General features: G+C 40.9%; 1 protein-coding gene across 1 annotated transcript; it reads left to right on the top strand.

The window, feature by feature from the left end:
• Positions 1-256: 256 nt before the first annotated feature.
• On the top strand, positions 257-13,206 carry LOC146682524 (major histocompatibility complex class I-related protein 1-like). Its single transcript, XM_085446250.1, has 6 exons — positions 257-495; positions 9,221-9,487; positions 9,640-9,918; positions 10,041-10,343; positions 10,648-10,755; positions 11,411-13,206. Exons 1-6 carry the CDS (start codon positions 450-452, stop codon positions 11,461-11,463), a joined length of 1,056 nt encoding a protein of 351 aa, XP_085302376.1. The 5' UTR covers positions 257-449; the 3' UTR covers positions 11,464-13,206.
• Positions 13,207-18,872: the final 5,666 nt, after the last annotated feature.

Below are 18,872 nucleotides of genomic sequence, written 5' to 3' on the forward strand. Positions count from 1 at the left end.
TTGAACATGTTTCTGAGTAGTCCTCAGCAGATGATATAAGAAATACCACATTTAAAACAAATAATACCCTTAACCTATGACTCAAAAGTAAAAGTAATCTAAAAGTAGAAACATGATGAACAGGTTTTTAATTATAGGGGAATTTGACAGAGAGATGCTTCATGGGTGTGACTTAGAGTCAATAAAAGCAACAACAAAGCAAACAGAAGAAGAAAGGTGTACTTCATGCCAAACTCTTAACCTGCTTTCTCACAAATGACACGGACAGCACGGAAAAGTCAATTTCCACACATTGGAGCTTTAACACTTTTGTAGTGAGGATCACAAGTCACAAGTAGTGAACAGATTAAGGAGGAAAATAAACACTGCAACACAAAACCAGGAAAAATCAACCTCAGCAAAAAGTTCTCGTCTATAAATTATATGCTTTTCCTCTTTGTGTATTCAGCATGAAGTTTTTGCTGTTGCTGCTTTTCTGCCACATTTCATCTTCAGGTAAGACCTTTTAAATATTTTACTTTTTTCTTTTGCATTAAAAGCAGTGTCCTGCAGTTTCCTATGGTTTATGATACCCTGAGTGTGGACACTTTATTAAGTACACTTTGACAATGATAGTTTGGACTGATTCAACACTATTCAAGAAAAGATCCATTATTGGATTGAGATCTGGTGATTTTGGAGGCCATTTGAGTTTAGTGAACTCATTGTCTTTTGTGTCCACATACTATTGCATTTGTTCTGCATTTACCAGAAGCACTAGAGGGCGCTAGTGAGTATGTTGTTGTTGCATGTTGTTGTATGAAGAAAAAATAATAAAATAAGAGTTATCTCCGGTGATCCTCTGTTCCTACCTGTGTGTGTGTGTGTGTGTGTGTAATGCCTGCTGAACCAACACCACACAAGTGGTGACGAGTGGTGATGAAGTTATAGCTCTGCTCTCTTTGCAACCCCCGGGTGTTTTCCTGGATTGTCCGGGCAAACTGAAAATTCCATTTGCTGCATGAAAAAAGTTGTTCAATAACTACTTGCCTGCGATCGGGGCTAATGACTTTGCTATGGAAAGGAAGAAGGACCTGCTCATTCACTGTTTGGGAACGGAGGGACAACGAATCTACAGTGCCTTACCACTCGCTAAGAATGATTGCGAGGGATCCATAAAGGCTTTCTAAACATACTTTCATCCTAAAGTCAATGTTGTTCCCCAGAGATACCGCTTCAGGCAACGAGCCCAAGCTGTCAGTGAGTCTACAGATCACTACGTTGCAGCAATGCGTGATCTCGTGATACGATCTAAGTTTGGAGCTAATGAGAATGAAATGTTGCGGGAGAAGACAAATAATGTTCGTATACGTGAAAGACTGCTAATGGAGGAGGATTTGATGGTTGTTAGAACTTTGGAAATTTCTAGGCGTTACAGTAACTATGTTATTATTGTGGTAACGAGCACGGTAACTAGTTATTATGCCAAAATCAGGAACACGTTAATCGTTACTGGGATTTAGATAGGGTCGTTATTCGTTACTTCGTGTGGTGGCTATCGCGGAGCTTCCACAGATTCAGTAACATTAGCAAGTGGTGGAGGCCAGCAGGTGGATGAGGGAAAGGGGAGGCAGGAGGAGGAGAGACCCAGGCCACACCCACCAGGCCTGAAGGCGCCTGTAAACCAGTGTACATACACAACTGCACCCATACACACATACACACACTCATATCTACAAGGATGGAAAAGAGCAGCAGATACACCAAAAATACATACACTCAACAAAAATATAAACGCAACACCTTTGTTACTGCTCCCATTCCCCATGGGATGGACGTAGAGACCTAAAATTCATCCCAGATACACAATATAACCATCCCTCCCAAACAGTGGTCACAAATCAGTCCAAATGTGTGGTAGTGGGCACATCTGCTATATTGAGATAATCCATCCCACCTCACAGGTGTGCCACATCAGGATGCTGATCTGACATCATGAGTAGTGCACAGGTGTACCTCAGACTGCCCACAACAAAAGGCCACCCTGGAATGTGCAGTTTTGTCTCACAGCAAAATGCCACAGATGCCACAAGCAATGAGGGAGCGTGCAATTGGCATGCTGACAGCAGGAATGTCAACCAGATCTGTCGCCCGTGCATTGAATGTTCATTTCTCAACCATAAGCCGTCTCCACAGGCGTTTCAGAGAATATGGCAGCACATCCAACCGGCCTCACAACCGCAGACCTCGTGTAACCACACCAGCCCAGGACCTCCACATCCAGCAGGTTCACCTCCAAGATCGTCTGAGACCAGCCACCCAGACAGCTGCTGGAACAATTGGTTTGCACAACCAAACAATTTCTGCACAAACTGTCAGAAACCGTCTCAGGGACGCTCAACTGCATGCCCGTCGTCCTCATCGGGGTCTTGACCTGACTCCAGCTCGTCGCCGTAACAGACTTGTGTGGGCAAATGCTCACATTCGATGGCGTCTGGCACGTTGGAGAGGTGTGCGCTTCACGGATGAATCATGGTTCACATTGTTCAGGGCAGATGGCAGCTGAGAATGTCCCAGTTCTTGCATGGCCAGCATACTCACCGGACATGTCACCCATTGAGCATGTTCGGGATGTGCTTGACCGGCGTATACGACAGCGTGTACCAGTTCCCACGAATATCCAACAACCTCGCACAGCCATTGAAGTGGAGTGGACCAACATTCCACAGGCCACAATTGACAATCTGATAGACTCCATGCGACGATGTGTTGCACTGCATGAGGCAAATGGTGGTCACACCAGATACTGACCGGTTCTGGGTCCCCAGACCCCCAATAGCGCAAAAAACTGCACATTCCAGGGTGGCCTTTTGTTGTGGGCAGTCTGAGGTACACCTGTGCACTACTCATGATGTCAGATCAGCATCCTGATGTGGCATACCTGTGAGGTGGGATGGATTATCTCAATATAGCAGATGTGCCCACTACCACACATTTGGACTGATTTGTGACCACTGTTTGGGAGGGATGGTTATATTGTGTATCTGGAATGAATTTTAGGTCTCTACGTCCATCCCATGGGGAATGGGAGCAGTAACAAAGGTGTTGCATTTATATTTTTGTTGAGTGTATGATATCACCAGTCCATGACTGCCCAGGGATCCTGGGTCGCTCAGACCCAGGACCCTGACAGTAGTTTATTTTCGTTGTGCTGACTTTTTTGTACTGCGTACTAGCAAGCATGACGGAGCTTCTATACAGCTGGGTGGGTGCTATGTTACTGATGTTGAACTTTTTTTTGTTCATAAGGTTGATTATTAGAGTTGTCAACCGTCCGCTAAAAACCGGAATCGTCTCGTATTCAGAGAAAATATTATGCGTTTTGTATTGAGGTGAAAAGGAATGCAGTTTGCCCCATACTTCAGCTACAATGAAAAAGACACAAAGCTGGAGTTATTCTGTGTCTTTACGCTGCAGCTGCCTCTTCTCCTCTCATTCTCTCCCCTCCCTCTCCTGATGCTACTTCAATCATGAAACTGATCAATGATCAGCTGATCGGCTTTTCTCTCTTGTTTGTTTATCTCCTACTTTGTGCCAGAAAGAAGAAACCAGCGGAAGTCGCGTTAAACAACAGCAGCACGTTTAAGCTTGGTCAGCTGTTGTTAGAATTTATTTAATATTAATTTCTAGTATCAGCTGATGTTTGCTGGAGCCACAGGTGTAAAGCTGCTGGTCATGATATCGGTTTGGTTATCTGGTGAGAGGGAAACATGAAGATGAAACCAGGAGATGTCCTTACTGAATCATCAGAGCTGAACAGGTGCTGGAGAAACAGGTTTACCTTTTAGGTGACATGAATGAGTTGAAGGGAAGTTATGAACTGTTTCTGAGAGACAAATAACACCAGGATCCCTTTTCTAAGTAGCTGACAGCTGGTAACTGTGCAGGGGCGGGTCTAGCAAAGTTTTGCCAGGGGGGCCAGGTAGGGCATTAACAGGGAGAGGGGGGCACAAAGAAATACTTTTCTTTCTTATTCTCATTTAAAATGTCTAGCTTTTAAAAAATAATTATCTGAATCTTACAACAAACGACTGATAGATTGATGCATATATACCATCAAAACAGTGTACATCACTGTCACAACAGCGTTTGTTTTCATTCAAAGGCTTTATGATTTTCCTATAATGGAGGACCGGTCTCGAGTCAAAACGGCCAGAGCGATTTTTTGTCCCAGTCCAGCCGTGTATGCAGCTCATCTGCAGTCTGGTGTTGCCTACATCTTCCTATTCGGAAGGCAGAATTTCCGAGTTCTGAGTACAATCGAAAGCACCACGACTGCAGTTTTCGTGTTGGACGTAAAAAGCGCACATGATGCTGTGACGTAGGCTAGAATCATGGGGGCGGTCAACGACGGTCCAGGCGTGGGATTTCTCTCGTGGAAATATGCACATTATTTTTTCCTTTCTATTGGTAGGTGGCACAGTGCACTTGTGGAAAGTAAGCAAGCTAGAAGACTGGCACTCTTGCTGGGTATCCAGTTACGGAAGCAACACATTAACAAGAGAATTTTGAGTAAAACCAAAGTTACTTTCCCTGGTAACTAGTTACTTTGAAAGTAATGAGTAACTTGAAGTAACTGAGTTACTTTTGATAGAAAGTAACAGTTGCATTCGGATGTGCAAAGGACTTTGTACATAAAGTGAAGGTACGACCTGAAGTGAAGCCAATACAGCAGAAACTTCGACGCTTACCCCTGTCAGTCCTTGATGCTGTTTCCCCAGAATTCAAGAACCTTGAGGAATATGGCATCATAGAGAAAATCGATGCATCTGTAATCACTAGAAGAAAGACTGGTGGCATACGCATGTGCGTTGATTTGAGAGAACCTAACAAAGCAGTGGTCGTTGACAGTAATCCCTTGCCACTGATTGAGGACATACTGTCTGAGCTGTGTGGGGCTGTCATGTTCTCCACCCTAGATCTTAAATCCACCTACCATCAGCTAAAACTACATGAAGACAGTAGAGGGCTCACTGCTTCCATTACACATGAAGTACCAGTAGTGCAGAGTTCCCTACGGGTTAGGTTCGGGGCCTGCAGTGTTCCAAAAGATGATGACACAAATTCTACGTGGCCAAAAAGGGGTGCAATGCTATCTTGATGATGTCATCGTATATGGAACTTCAGAAGCTGAAAATGAGGCCAACCTGCGTGCTGTGTTACACAGAATCAACAATGCAGGACTGAAACTCAATGTTGACAAATGTCAACTCTGTCAAACTACTCTGATCTTTCTGGGTCAAAAGATCGGTCCAAAAGGTCTGCTGCCAGATGATTCTCATGTCACTGCTATCCTGCATGCTCCGACCTCTACTGATCCTGCAACCCTGCAAACATTTCTTGGTTTGAGTGCATGGTACAGCAAGTTTGTGCCAAATTACGTGATTATTAACTACTCAGTAGTTAATTGTGCACAGCCCTGCTCTGGTGATGTTCAACCCCTCAACAGATGCCTCAGACTACGGCGTCGGTGCTGTTTTGACTCAACTTGACAGTAATGATGTAGAACTGACTGTCGCATTTGCATCTTGCAGCCTGTCTGATGCAGAGAGGAAATACTCAATCGTTGAGAAGGAAGTCCTGGCTTGCATCTGGGCTGCTAAAAAATGGCGCACATGGCTCTGGGAACAGATCACGAAGCGCTTACAACACTGCTGACTACTAAGGGCAATAACAGAGCTGGTCTAGGCATAGCCAGATGGTCAGCTCGCATGTTGGAGTTTGACTATGAAGTGGAATATAGAACTGGGTCATTGAACCATGTTGCTGACTGTCTATCTAGGCTCCCAATTCCCGAGACAGACATGGCATGTGCAGAGGATGTGGAGTCAGTTGCATCCATCCTCACTGATCTGAGTGCTGTGTCTGAGGATGACTTCCAGACTTGTGGTCATGAACGAGCGCATCGTCAGAGGTACACATCGATTGCTAGTGCCTGAGTCATTGCAGAAAAAACTCACTGATATAGGTCATGAAACTCACCAAGGCATTGTACGTACCAAACAACACCTGAGGGAATTGTACTGGTAGCCCAAAATGGATTGTCAGATAGAGACAATGATAAAGAACTGTGCAACATGCAGACAGAATGACAAGTCCACAGTCACCCATGATGCTCCACTTCAACCCATTCCTCTACCAGCTGCTGCTTGGGAAAAGGTGTCTGCGGACATCATAGGCCCTTTTGAAATTGCCCCTTCTGTCTGTAGATTTGCCATCACATTGTAGACTACTGTAGTAAGTGGCCTGAAGTAGCTTTTGCTTGCCGAGCTGATGCAGCTACTATCATTCAGTTCCTTTCTTTAGCTTTCTCTCGTGAAGTGAATCCTAAGACATTGATAAGTGACAATGGCTCTCAATTTCTCTCTGCTGAGTTTGTTGACTTTCTCAAAAGCAGAAGAATCCAACATCTGAGATCCTCAGTGTATTACCCAAGAGCTAATGGGGAAGTTGAGAGATTCAATAGATGCATTAATGACTGCCTACAGACTGCATTGATTCAAGGACAGCCCTGGAAATCGTTCCTGAGAACTTACCTAATGGACTACAGAGCAACCCCTCATTCAACAACTGGAGTTTCCCCTTCAGAACTGCTCCATGGAGCAGTTCTTGTCCTGGTGACAAGGTCAATCTTCCGCTGCCAATTTTTGTGAATCCATGTAATCTATTGCCTCAGTTTCCTGTTCTTAGCTGAAATGAGTGGCAGCAGGTGTGTCACATCTGCTTCAAGTTTTGATGTAATGTTTGTTCATGTATTGGTTTTAACAAGTTTTTCTTTGGGTTTCTGTTGTTTTTATCAGTTCAAAGCATTATGGCTGTTTTCCTTTGACCTCTGACATCAGCAACTTATTTTCACCCAGAGAAATGCCAGACACTTGATTTTTTTTTTTTCTTTGGACCATTCTTTGTAAACTCTAGAGACAGATTTGTGGAAAATTCCTAGTAGATCAGTAGTTATGAAATACTCAGACCAGTATGTCTTAGAGACTTCTCTCTTAGATCAACTTTCTTCCTCTTTCTTGGTAAGAATACTCGGTAAGAACTTCTGGAAGTTGTCTTGACCATGTCTACATGCCTAATTGCACTGATGGGTTGATTAAATATTTGTCTTCCTGATGAAGTGGTTGGTCAGTGTATGTGTTTTATGTCTTATAAGAGAGTAACATTTCTTGTGCAGTAATTCAGTTTTTTGATTTTCTCATACTTCTTGCATTAATCATTATTTATATGAAAGAGTTTTAATATTTATTAGTAAAAAAGTTATGTAATAAATGTGGTTACATTCATGTGTTTTTCTTTTTTTAAGCATTATCTTAAGACTTAAGAGAAGTTGATTAAAAAAATCAATTAATACATAAATAAAAAAAATATGGAACATCCACAGGCGACATCCACACAGGTTTTAATTAAAGAATACATTTTCTATTTCATATTGTCTGAAATTTTATGTTTACGTATGCAAATGAATCATTATCTAAGTATGCATAAATGTGCATATTATAAAACTCAAGTTTTCGTTGTTTTCATGGCATCATCCATCCATCCATCCATCTTCTACCACTTATCCGGGCCCGGTTCGAGGGTCAGCAGCTTAAGCAGAGAAGCCCAGACCTCTCTCTCCCCAGCCACCTCCTCCATCCTTTCAGGAGGAAGACCAAGGCATTCCCAGGCAGCCAAGAGATATAATCTCTCTAGCATGTCCTGAGTCTGACCCAGGGCCTTCTCCCTGTGGGACATGCCCAGAACACCTCACCCAGGAGACGCCCAAGAGGAGTCCTAGTCAGATTCCAAATCACCTCAACTGGTTCCTTTTAAAGTGGAGGAGCAGTGGCTCTACTCTGAGCCCATCTACTCTGAGCCCATCCCAGATGGCTGACCCTCTCACCCTATCTCTAAGGGAGAGGCCAGCCACCCTTTGGAGAAAGCACATTTCTGCCGCTTGTATCCGTAATCTGTTCCTTTCAGTCATGACCCTAGGTGAGGGCAGGGAACAAGATCAAACCATAAATTGAGAGCTTCACTTTTCAGTTCTTTCATCACCACAACAGACTGGTACACTGTCCACATCACTGGTGCCACAGTACCAATCTATCAGTCAATCAGCTGCTCCCTTCTCTCCACACTGGTAAACAAGACCCCAAGATACTTAAAGTCCTCCACTTGGGGCAGAAACTGATCCCCAACACTGAACGGGCACTCCACCCTTTTCCGGCTGAGGACCATGGTATCAGATTTAGAAGTGCTGATTCTTATTCCTCCTGCTTCACACTAGGCTGCAAACTGCTCCAGTGCAAGCTGGACGCCATCACCCAATGAAGCTAACAGAACCACATCATCTACAACAAGCAGAGATGAGATTCTGAGACCACCCTAGTGATAGTGATCGTTTGATATATGGACCTGCAGCAGAGTTTAGGTCCAGACACGGCTAGTGACGTCAGACTGAACAACCGGACTATATTGAGCCGGTACCTCTCCACTTTACGCACTAACTCAGTCTCCTTTCCCACCACAGAGGTGACATTCCATGTCCCAGTTGCTAGTTTCATTACCTGGGCCCTTTTTCAGGTAGGGCCTGGCTGGGCCATAGACTAAGGCTCAGCCACCAGATCCTTTCCCTCAGGTACCTTCCCCAGGCTGGGCTCCAGGGCATGGTGAACAGTTCCTTCAACTTTTTGCTCATAGAGGGGTTGTCTTCACACTTTGGTGATGAATATTATAAAACACCTATTTAAAAACACACAAGAAAATTGTACAGTGGAACCCCGACTTACGAATATCCCATTTAACGAAAAATTCAAGTTACGAAGGCACTTAACGGCAATATTTCTGCCCGTGTTACAGCAAAATGCACGAAATCCGCTGGCTCTGATTGGCTGAGCCCAGAATGCCTTCCGAATCATGTGACAACCCCCTTGGCTTTCGTACTTGGGCTTCGCTGTTCCACTTCAACGACGTATTGTTGTTGCAGTTAGCAATTAGCCTATAGCCTATCGTTCACTCAAAAGGCGCGATGGGTGCTTCAACTTACAAAAGACCCTCGGGAACGAATTAATTTTGTAAGTCGGGGTTCCACTGTATTTACAATTAAAATGTATGACCTAAAATGGTACCATACAAGGCCTGCATTGACATAAGGACAGTTACATCAGTTGATCTTGATATTCTGTTTAACTTACAGTAAAGCACTCAATGACTCTTTTCTTCACTGCATCTTCTGGAGTCCCAAACTTCCCGGAGGTTGTGGCTGTTATGCTGAATAATGATGTAGAGGTCGGTTACTGTGACAGCAAACTCAAAACAGCTATACCCAAACAGGACTGGATGGAAACATTAAGAGATGAGGATCCAAACTACTGGAAGTGGTACACTGGGGAGTGTACAGTGCATCAGCAATTCTTTAAAGAAGAATTTCTGTTTATGAAGAAGCGCCTAAATCAAACTGGAGGTGTGTTTCTGTAAATATTTATTGGAATCAGTTTTAATGCTTAAACTGTGTTACTCACAAAAATATCACTGACAGTAGTTGTTGCAGTCTGTGAGTCAGTATGTCACTGTGGCAATCAGTTTGTCATTTACCACACTTTTTACTTTTCTCAGCTGTCCATATTTTGCAAAGATTCAGTCGTTGTGAATGGGATGAGGAGACTGAAGAAGTCAATGGTTTTCATCAGTATGGATATGATGGAGAAGACTTTCTAACATTTAACCTCGAGACACAAACATGGATTGCTACAAAACCACAGGCTGTCATTACAAAACATTTATGGGACAAAGACAAATTCAACAATGATTTTTGGAAGAAATTCTTAAAACAAGTTTGTGTTGACTGCCTTAAGATGCATATGAGCTATGGGAGGAGCTTTCTGCTGAGAAGAGGTAAATTAACATACCGTAAGATAGTTTTGTGGATTTTATTAAAATTTCTCTTAGCCTACATTAAAATAGTTATTACGCATATGCTTCCAGCTAGCAGTTATTTGATCAATTTTTTTCTTTAGAGCTTCCCTCAGTGTCTCTCCTCCAGAAGACTCCCTCCTCTTCAGTCAGCTGCCACGCCACAGGTTTCTTCCCTCACAGGGCCATGATGTTCTGGAGAAGGAATGGAGAAGAGATTCATGAAGGTGTGAATCATGGAGAAATCCTGCCAAACCATGATGGGACTTTCCAGATGAGTGTTGACTTGGACCTTTCAACAGTGACACCTGAGGAGTTCAGGAATTATGACTGTGTGTTTCTGCTATCTGGTGTTAACAAAGTCATCATCACCAAACTGGAAAAAGCCATGATCAGAACCAACTGGAGTAAGACTAGAATAATGTGTGATAGATGTGAGAAATACACATGCATGTACATATGCTCAAATTGCATTAAATTGCAAATACGTTTAGTTTCACCACTCTTTTCGACCTACCGCCTTTCTGTTTCTTGTATACAATTAACAACCTGAACCCCCCGATTTTCTTCCAATGCATATACCCTGCTGCAGAACAAATATCATAAGGAGTGGTATCTGAAAGTATCTGACCTGTTTTTTTTTATATCAGTAGTTAGTCCTAGTAAACCTTTTCTTGTTTTTTTTTTTTTTCGTTGTTTCGTTTTGAACAGAGAAGCCCTTTGATATGACTATTTCCATCATCTCTGCTGTGGCTCCTCTTGCTGCCACCCTCATAGTGGCTGCTGCTTTCATTTGCAAAAAGAAGAAAGGTAAGAGGGAAAAAAATCACCTAATCTCTTCTCATCTTCTCTACTTAAATTTGATGCTTAGAAAATTCATTATATCTGAGAAATGTAGTAAATAAGGAAAATATTTTCTTTCCTCTAGTTTCTGCTGAATCCTCTCTCTGTCGTGAGTAAAACCTATTCATGTTTTTAATATAATGAATAGCAGATTAAGAGTGAAAGATGCTTCTTCACGAATAAGCAAAATGTGATGGACACAACAGTCAGATAATCTGAAGCTTATTGAGTGATCTAAATATTGTGTTACAATGACGGATACCCATGATTTCAAATAATTAGGACAGTGTATGCATAAGTAATACATGTAAGCCAAACATTCAGACTTCAGAGTACATCAGAAATCTCCTGCCAATAATTCCAGCATATCACTGCTGTTTGATGCACCTCAGATGATCTTTGCTGTAAACTGACAGAGTTGGCGGTGAGCACAGATGCCCTACATACCTGCTGTGCATAAACAGTAAAATTCCACTTAAACGATCTTTATTTTGCCAATGAGTAAAGAAATACTAAGAGTAATGACAGACTTGACTAACAGTTAAGAGTTAAATGGCAATAAAAACAACATTATACCAGCTATTTATTAAAGAAAATTGTGTAGCATAAGTAAACAGTTTCTTTTTTCTTACAGCTCCTGACAACATCTCTGAACTCTCTGAGAAATTGAATCCAGAAGCCTGATAAACACTCTGCATACAGTAAATTACCTTAGGAGAGCAATAGGTCGGATTCTGATATAAACCATTTCATATATTGTGTTTAATAGCACCTGAAACAAAAGTTCTGTTTCTCTAATTACTCCTGAATGGCAGTCTCCAAAGAAACTCCACTATTCCTGCAAAAAAGACCTTGGAAAATTCTTGAATATTTGTCCACTGCGTTTAAGAGTTACTGTAAAGTCTGCACTTAAGTATATGAAGTTGGTAAATGTCTTACACAAAATATTTTATTATATATTAATATATATATTGAAATTTTGTGGTATCATGCGTACAAAACTGCCAGAAGTTAAAAAAACAGATTGTCTTAGTGTAATTAGCAGTGAGGATGGATAATTCCGTCTAGGAATTATGCTATGTTAAGTGATCAAGTGTTATGTGGTGATAAATGCCATCATTGGCTATATTCAGAGGTAGCTTTTTTTAAATCAGTGAATCAAATCGTTTTAGACACTGCTATAAAAATTAAGGAACAATTTAAAAATACATCAGATTTTAATAGGTGAAAAAATCTGACTGGATATCTATACTGACATAGACCGGGTAATGTGTTATTAAAGAAAGGACGCCAGCCAGCCTGGGAACATTGAGTTTAAATAGGCCATGTTACAATTAACTCCAGTAATCCCCAAACCACATGGTGTACACAAGATGTGCAGGGAGTCATCAAGCTGATAAAGGGGTCCATCAGGCTTGGTTAGCCTGTGGGACTAGTAGACCAGGCAGAATTAGGTCCAGGTGATAACAAAAGTAAATACCCCAGTGTTAGAGGCCATGGAAAAAACTTTAATCTGCTTTAAAGTGAATCTGGGAAAATGCCAGGCATCTTAGCAGGAACAACAGTGCTCTGCTCACACAGTGTGCAGTATGAGTAGGGCGCTGTAGACTTCACTTGACTATACAGTGACAGTGGAAGGAATACTTTGGGACCTTCTTAGTTCCTTAATCTCGGTAGTCCCCCACTTCCAGATTAGCTGGAAGTAGTGGTTGCGGAGAGGGAGGTCTGGGTTTCTTTGCTTAGGCTTCTCCCCCTGCAAGCAAGTCCCAGTAAAGTAGAAGAATATTCATAGCTGGATGGAATGTAAACTTAACTGATAATGAAAGATGATGGAGAAAAAATATAGCAGGTATCAAAGGATAGAATGTGTTGTGATGATAAACGGGGACTGATTGAAAACTGGCTTTATTTTCTAAAAGACAAAATGCAGCAGAAAAATCAGTGGATACACACAGCAGCAGGAGTCAATGCGACTCTGGCCCACAATATATAAAAAACATTACTTTGAAGTCAAACGTAATAGTGGGGTAAAACTGAGACAAATATGAAGCAAAATACACCAAAAAATAAACTACTGATAATCACTTATAATATTTAAATTCCCACTAAGATGGATCAATCACAAAACACTTACTTGTACAAAAGTACATTTTCCAGTGATTCTTGAGATAAGGGACAAAACATGTCCGCAGATAAAACCCAATTTTGTGGTTAAAAATATGCATACAAGTGTTAACCCAACTGCCTAAAAGACAAACCAAGGCAATGTTTATACAACAACATTATGATTTTGCATTTTTTATACATATATATTTATTTTAAATGGTACAATACATTACCAGTACCTTAAAAATCCATTGTCCAGAAGCAGGTGTGATAATATTAAAATACAGAAAAAAAATGAAAAGTAATGTAAAATTAAACATCATGGCTTAAGTCAATACCTTATATAATATCAAAATATGACATTGAAAATTTATTTTTACATATTTTTTAAGTGATTAAAATCGTGTCCAGAGTTTTTGTCAACACCATCAGATTTTTTTAAAAGTACAAAAAAATCAGGAATTATTGTGGGTAGCTTACACTCTGAGGACCCCTTTACCACTTCCTGTTTGATACACATGCCATGAGGTCACTGCTGTGATATTTTTTTTATTTTTATTTCATTTATGGCATACGTTTCTGATAAAACTCTGTGTCACAACCATAGTGCGTCAACACCAAAGTCGATGTAATCCAAGATTTTTTTTTTTTTTTTGTAAAAAGAGTTTCCTTTAGGTAGATTATAAAAGCCATAAGCAAATGATGAAAAACAAGATGGCTTCTGTCAGAAAAACATGTGTTATGAGAGAAAGAAGGGTATTTTGTCAACACCATCAGATGTCAACACCATCAGGATTTTTGTCTGACGGTGTTGACCCTTTTTCTAATGGTGTTGACAAATGCCACAAAAGTGTGCTATTCACCATTTATATTAAGTTTTTTTTAACTAATATTTCAGATGTATTACTTCCTCTGTATTTTACTGATATTTCTGCTTTACAGATGTGTCAAATATTATAAAATTTGCCTTATCTTGAATCTCATTGTTTATGTATACATTATTAATCCTGTAGGAAAATGCTTAGTCCTCTGCATTTAACCCATTCACTCAGTGATGCAGTGGGCAGCTACCAATCCAGGACAGCCGCTGTTCGTTGGATTTGAACGCCCAACCACATCACTATGTACCAGCCAGCCCAACTTCAGTAACCCTACAGAAGTCACTACTGTTTAGTTTTCTGTCTTCATTTATGTTGGACGTGGTAGCAGAGCTGGTATATCATGTTTAGGTGGAAACAAGCAATCTAACTTCTAACTCTGTTAAATTTCATATATTCTGTTTTCATGGATGCCTGGATGTTACACCTGGTAGAGCAGCCACACTGATCATTTTATTAAAGATGAAAGAATTTAGACAGTTTGTAACTCTCAGTGATGCCGCAGAGTTCCTTTGACTTTGGGATCTGCAGTGGAGTTTGGACCTGGAAACGGCTAATGACATCAGACTTAATGGCCGGATAGCATTTCTATTGCTTAATGCATAATTGTGTTGTGAATATTCATCCTTAATCTGTAAAAAAGCATAAGGTTCAGAAAAATTATAGTAATTACAAAATGGTACATTTCAGGCTAGAATGGCAAAGGGGAACCTGTCAGTAGAGGAACGAAAAAGAAGGAACAGGGATAATCAAAAAAGAAGGAGAGAAAAAATTAACAGCCAGCCTGAGTTGAAGAAAGAGTTTCTCATAAAGGAAAGGGAAAGATGGAGAAATAGAGTGAAAGAGGGAAAAATAAAGAACATCAGTGATCTGAAAGAAAGAGAAAAAAGGCAGAAGAGAAGGTTTTGGAAACAAGCACAGAGAGTCAAAAGGAGAGAAAGTCCAGCAGGGTCTAAACACACAACCACAGAGAACTTTAGGAATCAAGGAGTAGTAGGCAGCTACTTGCTGGTGAACTATTAAGATGTAGAACTTAACATGTGCAAAAACAGAATTGTTATGATGTGTCTTGTGATATTACATAATTTGTTCAGGCTTAATGGTCATTTTGAAAGAAATAATATCTTGTTTTCTATTAGTGTGTCACCACCGTCAGATTTGTGTCACCACCGTCAGCACCTTGTCAACTCCATAATATGGAGTTCTTGTTTATTTTTCTCTTTTGGAGAACCATATATTTTCCTCCCTCATGATCTTCCAATAAAAATACGTAATTTTCTCAATAAATGTGTCATTTGCATCCTGCTTAATATGATTGTTTCTTATAGAGATTAAATACAAGCTTCTGAAAATATGTATGACTGTAACTCTAATAATAAAAAGCCAAAACAATCTTACTTTTAAACATGATATAATTCGTTTGAATACATATGACCCCGGGCTGATGGTGGAATTGAACTCAGGACCTTCTTGCTGTGCAGCAGCAGTGCTAACTACCATGCCAGCGTGCTGCCTGTATTTGCACATACTTAAAGGACAAAATGCAGCAGCGAACTCAGTGGACACACAGCAGCAGGTCTCTCTTCATCCTTGTTTTGCACAAGTAAAAAACACAAATTGGTGGTATAATTAATAAAAGGCAGTCTCGATTAATATTTTCCTCATTCAAAGTAATCAAAAAAAACTTAGGGGCCCTTTAGCCCTAAGAACTAATACTTAGGAATGTTGCAATTAGGATGATTTGAAGTTCTGTCTCCACATGCTAATTTAACTGAAATCAGCCATGTTCTTGCCAACCAAATTACGCTTCGTCTTGTAAATAAATATTGTTTCATTAATGCTAGTTCAAATGTCTTTATGAGTTAATAAAATATGAAATTGTCAAATCACAATTGTTTTTCTTATTTTTTAAGTTACACATGAAGATAATGTAAGCTGTAAAATCAGCAAGTTAATTTACAAACAAAACTCTCAAAAGTGGCCCCGGCTGTAGTAGGTCTCGACCTCCCGTTAGCTTCGAGATGGTGGGTGTCAGATCTCCGAAAACGTCGGAGCACTTTTGCAAATATGTGATGTCTTGTAAACCGAGCAGATATCTGACATCTACACAATTACATTCACGGCTCAAAATAGCTTAAAAGTGTATTTTGTGACCCAGAAAGAGTAATATTACAACTAAGTAGCTGCTGCCATTGTTGGAAGTCCGTCTTAATTTTTTTTTCTCCCATGTCCCCTGCGGGGCTCCGTAGTATCGGCGGCTCACCCACATGTTGCAAAAAGGGCAGTGGGCTCGGTACTGAAGCACTCATCCTCGTCGCCAATTTGTTAAGTTTGTAATTAGGTAGCGGAGGCGGCGTCTGGGTTCAGCACTTTATTTCAGGCTTTACAGCGGCACTCCATCTTTTCTCTCGCCTGCTTTCTTCTTCTCCCCTCTCTCTTACCAGCCTCATTAGCGGCACCCCTGGTCTGACAGGGTAACATCGTGTAATAATTTGCCTCCTTTGTTATAGAACCTTGTCATGCAACACAGAGCACCTGTATAAAAAAGCCCAAAGCCGACTGTACTTCCTCAGGAGGCTGAGGTCTTTTAACATCTGCAGGAAGCTCCTGAGGATGCTTTACCAGTCGGTGGTTGCTGGAGTACTTTTCAAATCAAATCAAATCAAAATTTATTTATATAGCACATATTAAAACAACAGTGTTGACCATAGTGCTTCACAATCAATAAAAACATGAGACAGATAAAACAAACAATAAAAGAGAACAACAACAATAGGTAACAACGCAACAAGCTAAAAACAGCCAACTAGACAGAATCAAAAGCCAAAGTAAAAAAATAAGTTTTAAGACGTAATTTAAAAGACTGGATAGACTCGGCAGTGCGAATATGAACGGGGAGGTTATTCCAGAGTCTGGGTGCCACGGATGCAAAGGCCCGGTCGCCTCTCGACTTCATTCGAGTCCTAGGTTGTGCTAGGAGCCTGTGGTTTGACGATCTAAGTGCTCTGTTGGGATTGTATGAATGGAGTAAATCAGAAAGATAACTGGGCGCTAAATTATTCAAAATATTAAAAGTGAACAAAAGAATTTTAAAATCTATACGATATTTAACAGGGAGCCAATGTAATTTGGCTAAAATTGGAGTTATGTGTTCATGAATTCTCGTACCTGTTAAAAGACGCGCAGCTGCATTTTGAATTAACTGGAGTCGGCAAAGAGAGGAGTGTTGGAGGCCCGAGTAGAGGGAGTTACAGTAGTCCAATCTGGATGTAATAAATGCGTGGATAAGCTTTTCAAGGTCCTTTAAAGGAAGGACCTTTGCTTTGCTTTGGAAATCTGACGCAACTGGTAAAAGCTGTTTTTTACCACAGTGGACACCTGTTTCTCGAGTTTAAAAGAGCCATCCAGGAACACTCTGAGGTTTCTTACAGTGGACGAAAGATGGCTAGCGAGAGGGCCTAGGGCATCAGCTAACTGGTCTAGTGGAGTGTGGCTACCAAAGACTATGATTTCGGTCTTATTCTCGTTCAATGTAAGGAAATTATATGATAACCAAATTTTAACTTCATGCAAACAGTTGAACAGAGGTTGCAAAGAAGCAGTCACATCGGATTTCAAAGGTAAATAAATCTGGATATCATCAGCATAACAGTGAAAGGAGATGTTGTATTTACTAAAAATTGATCCCAAGGGCAACATGTACAAAGAGAAAAGAGCAGGACCGAGCACGGACCCTTGAGGCACACCACAATAAATAGAGGCAGAAGCCGAGGAGTGTTGCCCCATAGCAACAGAGAACGACCTCTCTGAGAGATAGGATTTAAACCAAGATAAAACCGTACCTTTGAGACCAACAACATGTTCCAGTCTTGATAGAAGAATGTTGTGGTTAACCGTGTCAAAAGCAGCAGATAAGTCAAGTAAAACTAAGACCACAGAATATCCAGAGTCAACAGTTAAAAGAAGATCATTAAAAACTCTAAGTAAGGCTGTCTCTGTGCTGTGGCGAGGTTTAAAACCAGACTGAAACTTTTCATTAATACCATTTGCATCTAAAAAGGCCTGTAGTTGTTTTAAAACTACCTTTTCCAATATTTTGGAAATAAAAGGGAGTTTAGAGATCGGCCTGTAGTTGGTGAGATCAATTAGGTCAAGATTTTTCTTTTTCATAATAGGTTGCACAACAGCATGCTTAAAGACAGACGGTACACAACCTGATGACAATGATGCATTCAGCAGAGATAGGATACAAGGACCAATAACATGTAAAGCTTCCTTAAAGAAACGAGAAGGAAGAATATCATGCGGGGAACCAGAGATTTTGAGATGATCAATTATATCTTTTAAAGCAGAATAAGACACTGGCTCAAACTGTTGAAAGACAGTCAAGCATTCAGAAACTGGAACTGGGTCTAAAACTGATGATGGATGAGATGGATAAGAAGCCCTTAGAGCTGAGATTTTATCAGAGAAATACTTTAAGAATTTATCACAAAGAGCAGGGGAAGCATCCCTATAAGTGGTAGTGCGAGGGTTTATCAGAGAATTAAAAGTATTAAAAAGGGCTCGGGGGTTGTGGCTATTAGTCATAATAATGCTAGACAAAAAGGCAGATTTGGCAGCTTTAACAGACTTTTGATACTTAGATAGACAATTATGGAGGATGTCCAGAGAGACATGGAGTTTGTCTTTCCTCCATTTTCTTTCTGCACGACGACATTCACGCCTAAGGGCGCGAGTAGTATCATTTAGCCAGGGTTGTGAGGATTTGGCACGTTTAATCCTCAGAGGTGCCACAGAGTTAAGGATGTCAGCGCATGTAGTATAAAAGAGGTTAGCAAGCTCATCCACTGATAAAACCCCATTACAGTTAGCATCAGAGAGGGGAGAGTCAAGGAAAGCATCAATGAAGTAGGCGATTGACTGGGAGTTAATCGTGCGCGATTGCCGCACAGGACCATCACAGTTCAAGTCCACAGCACTTGCTACAGTATTAAACAAAACCGGGAAGTGATCTGAAATCCCAGAGTCCTCTATGTCCGTGATGCAAATATCCAGACCATACTTTTCTATGCTGTGGTGTGCTGGGGGAGCAGCACAGCAAAGAAG

This window comes from Copadichromis virginalis, linkage group LG22 (genome assembly GCF_057382275.1).
Source record: "Copadichromis virginalis isolate Kocher_CV1m ecotype Utaka linkage group LG22, C_Virginalis_male_GT1.1, whole genome shotgun sequence".
Lineage (NCBI taxonomy): Eukaryota > Metazoa > Chordata > Actinopteri > Cichliformes > Cichlidae > Copadichromis > Copadichromis virginalis.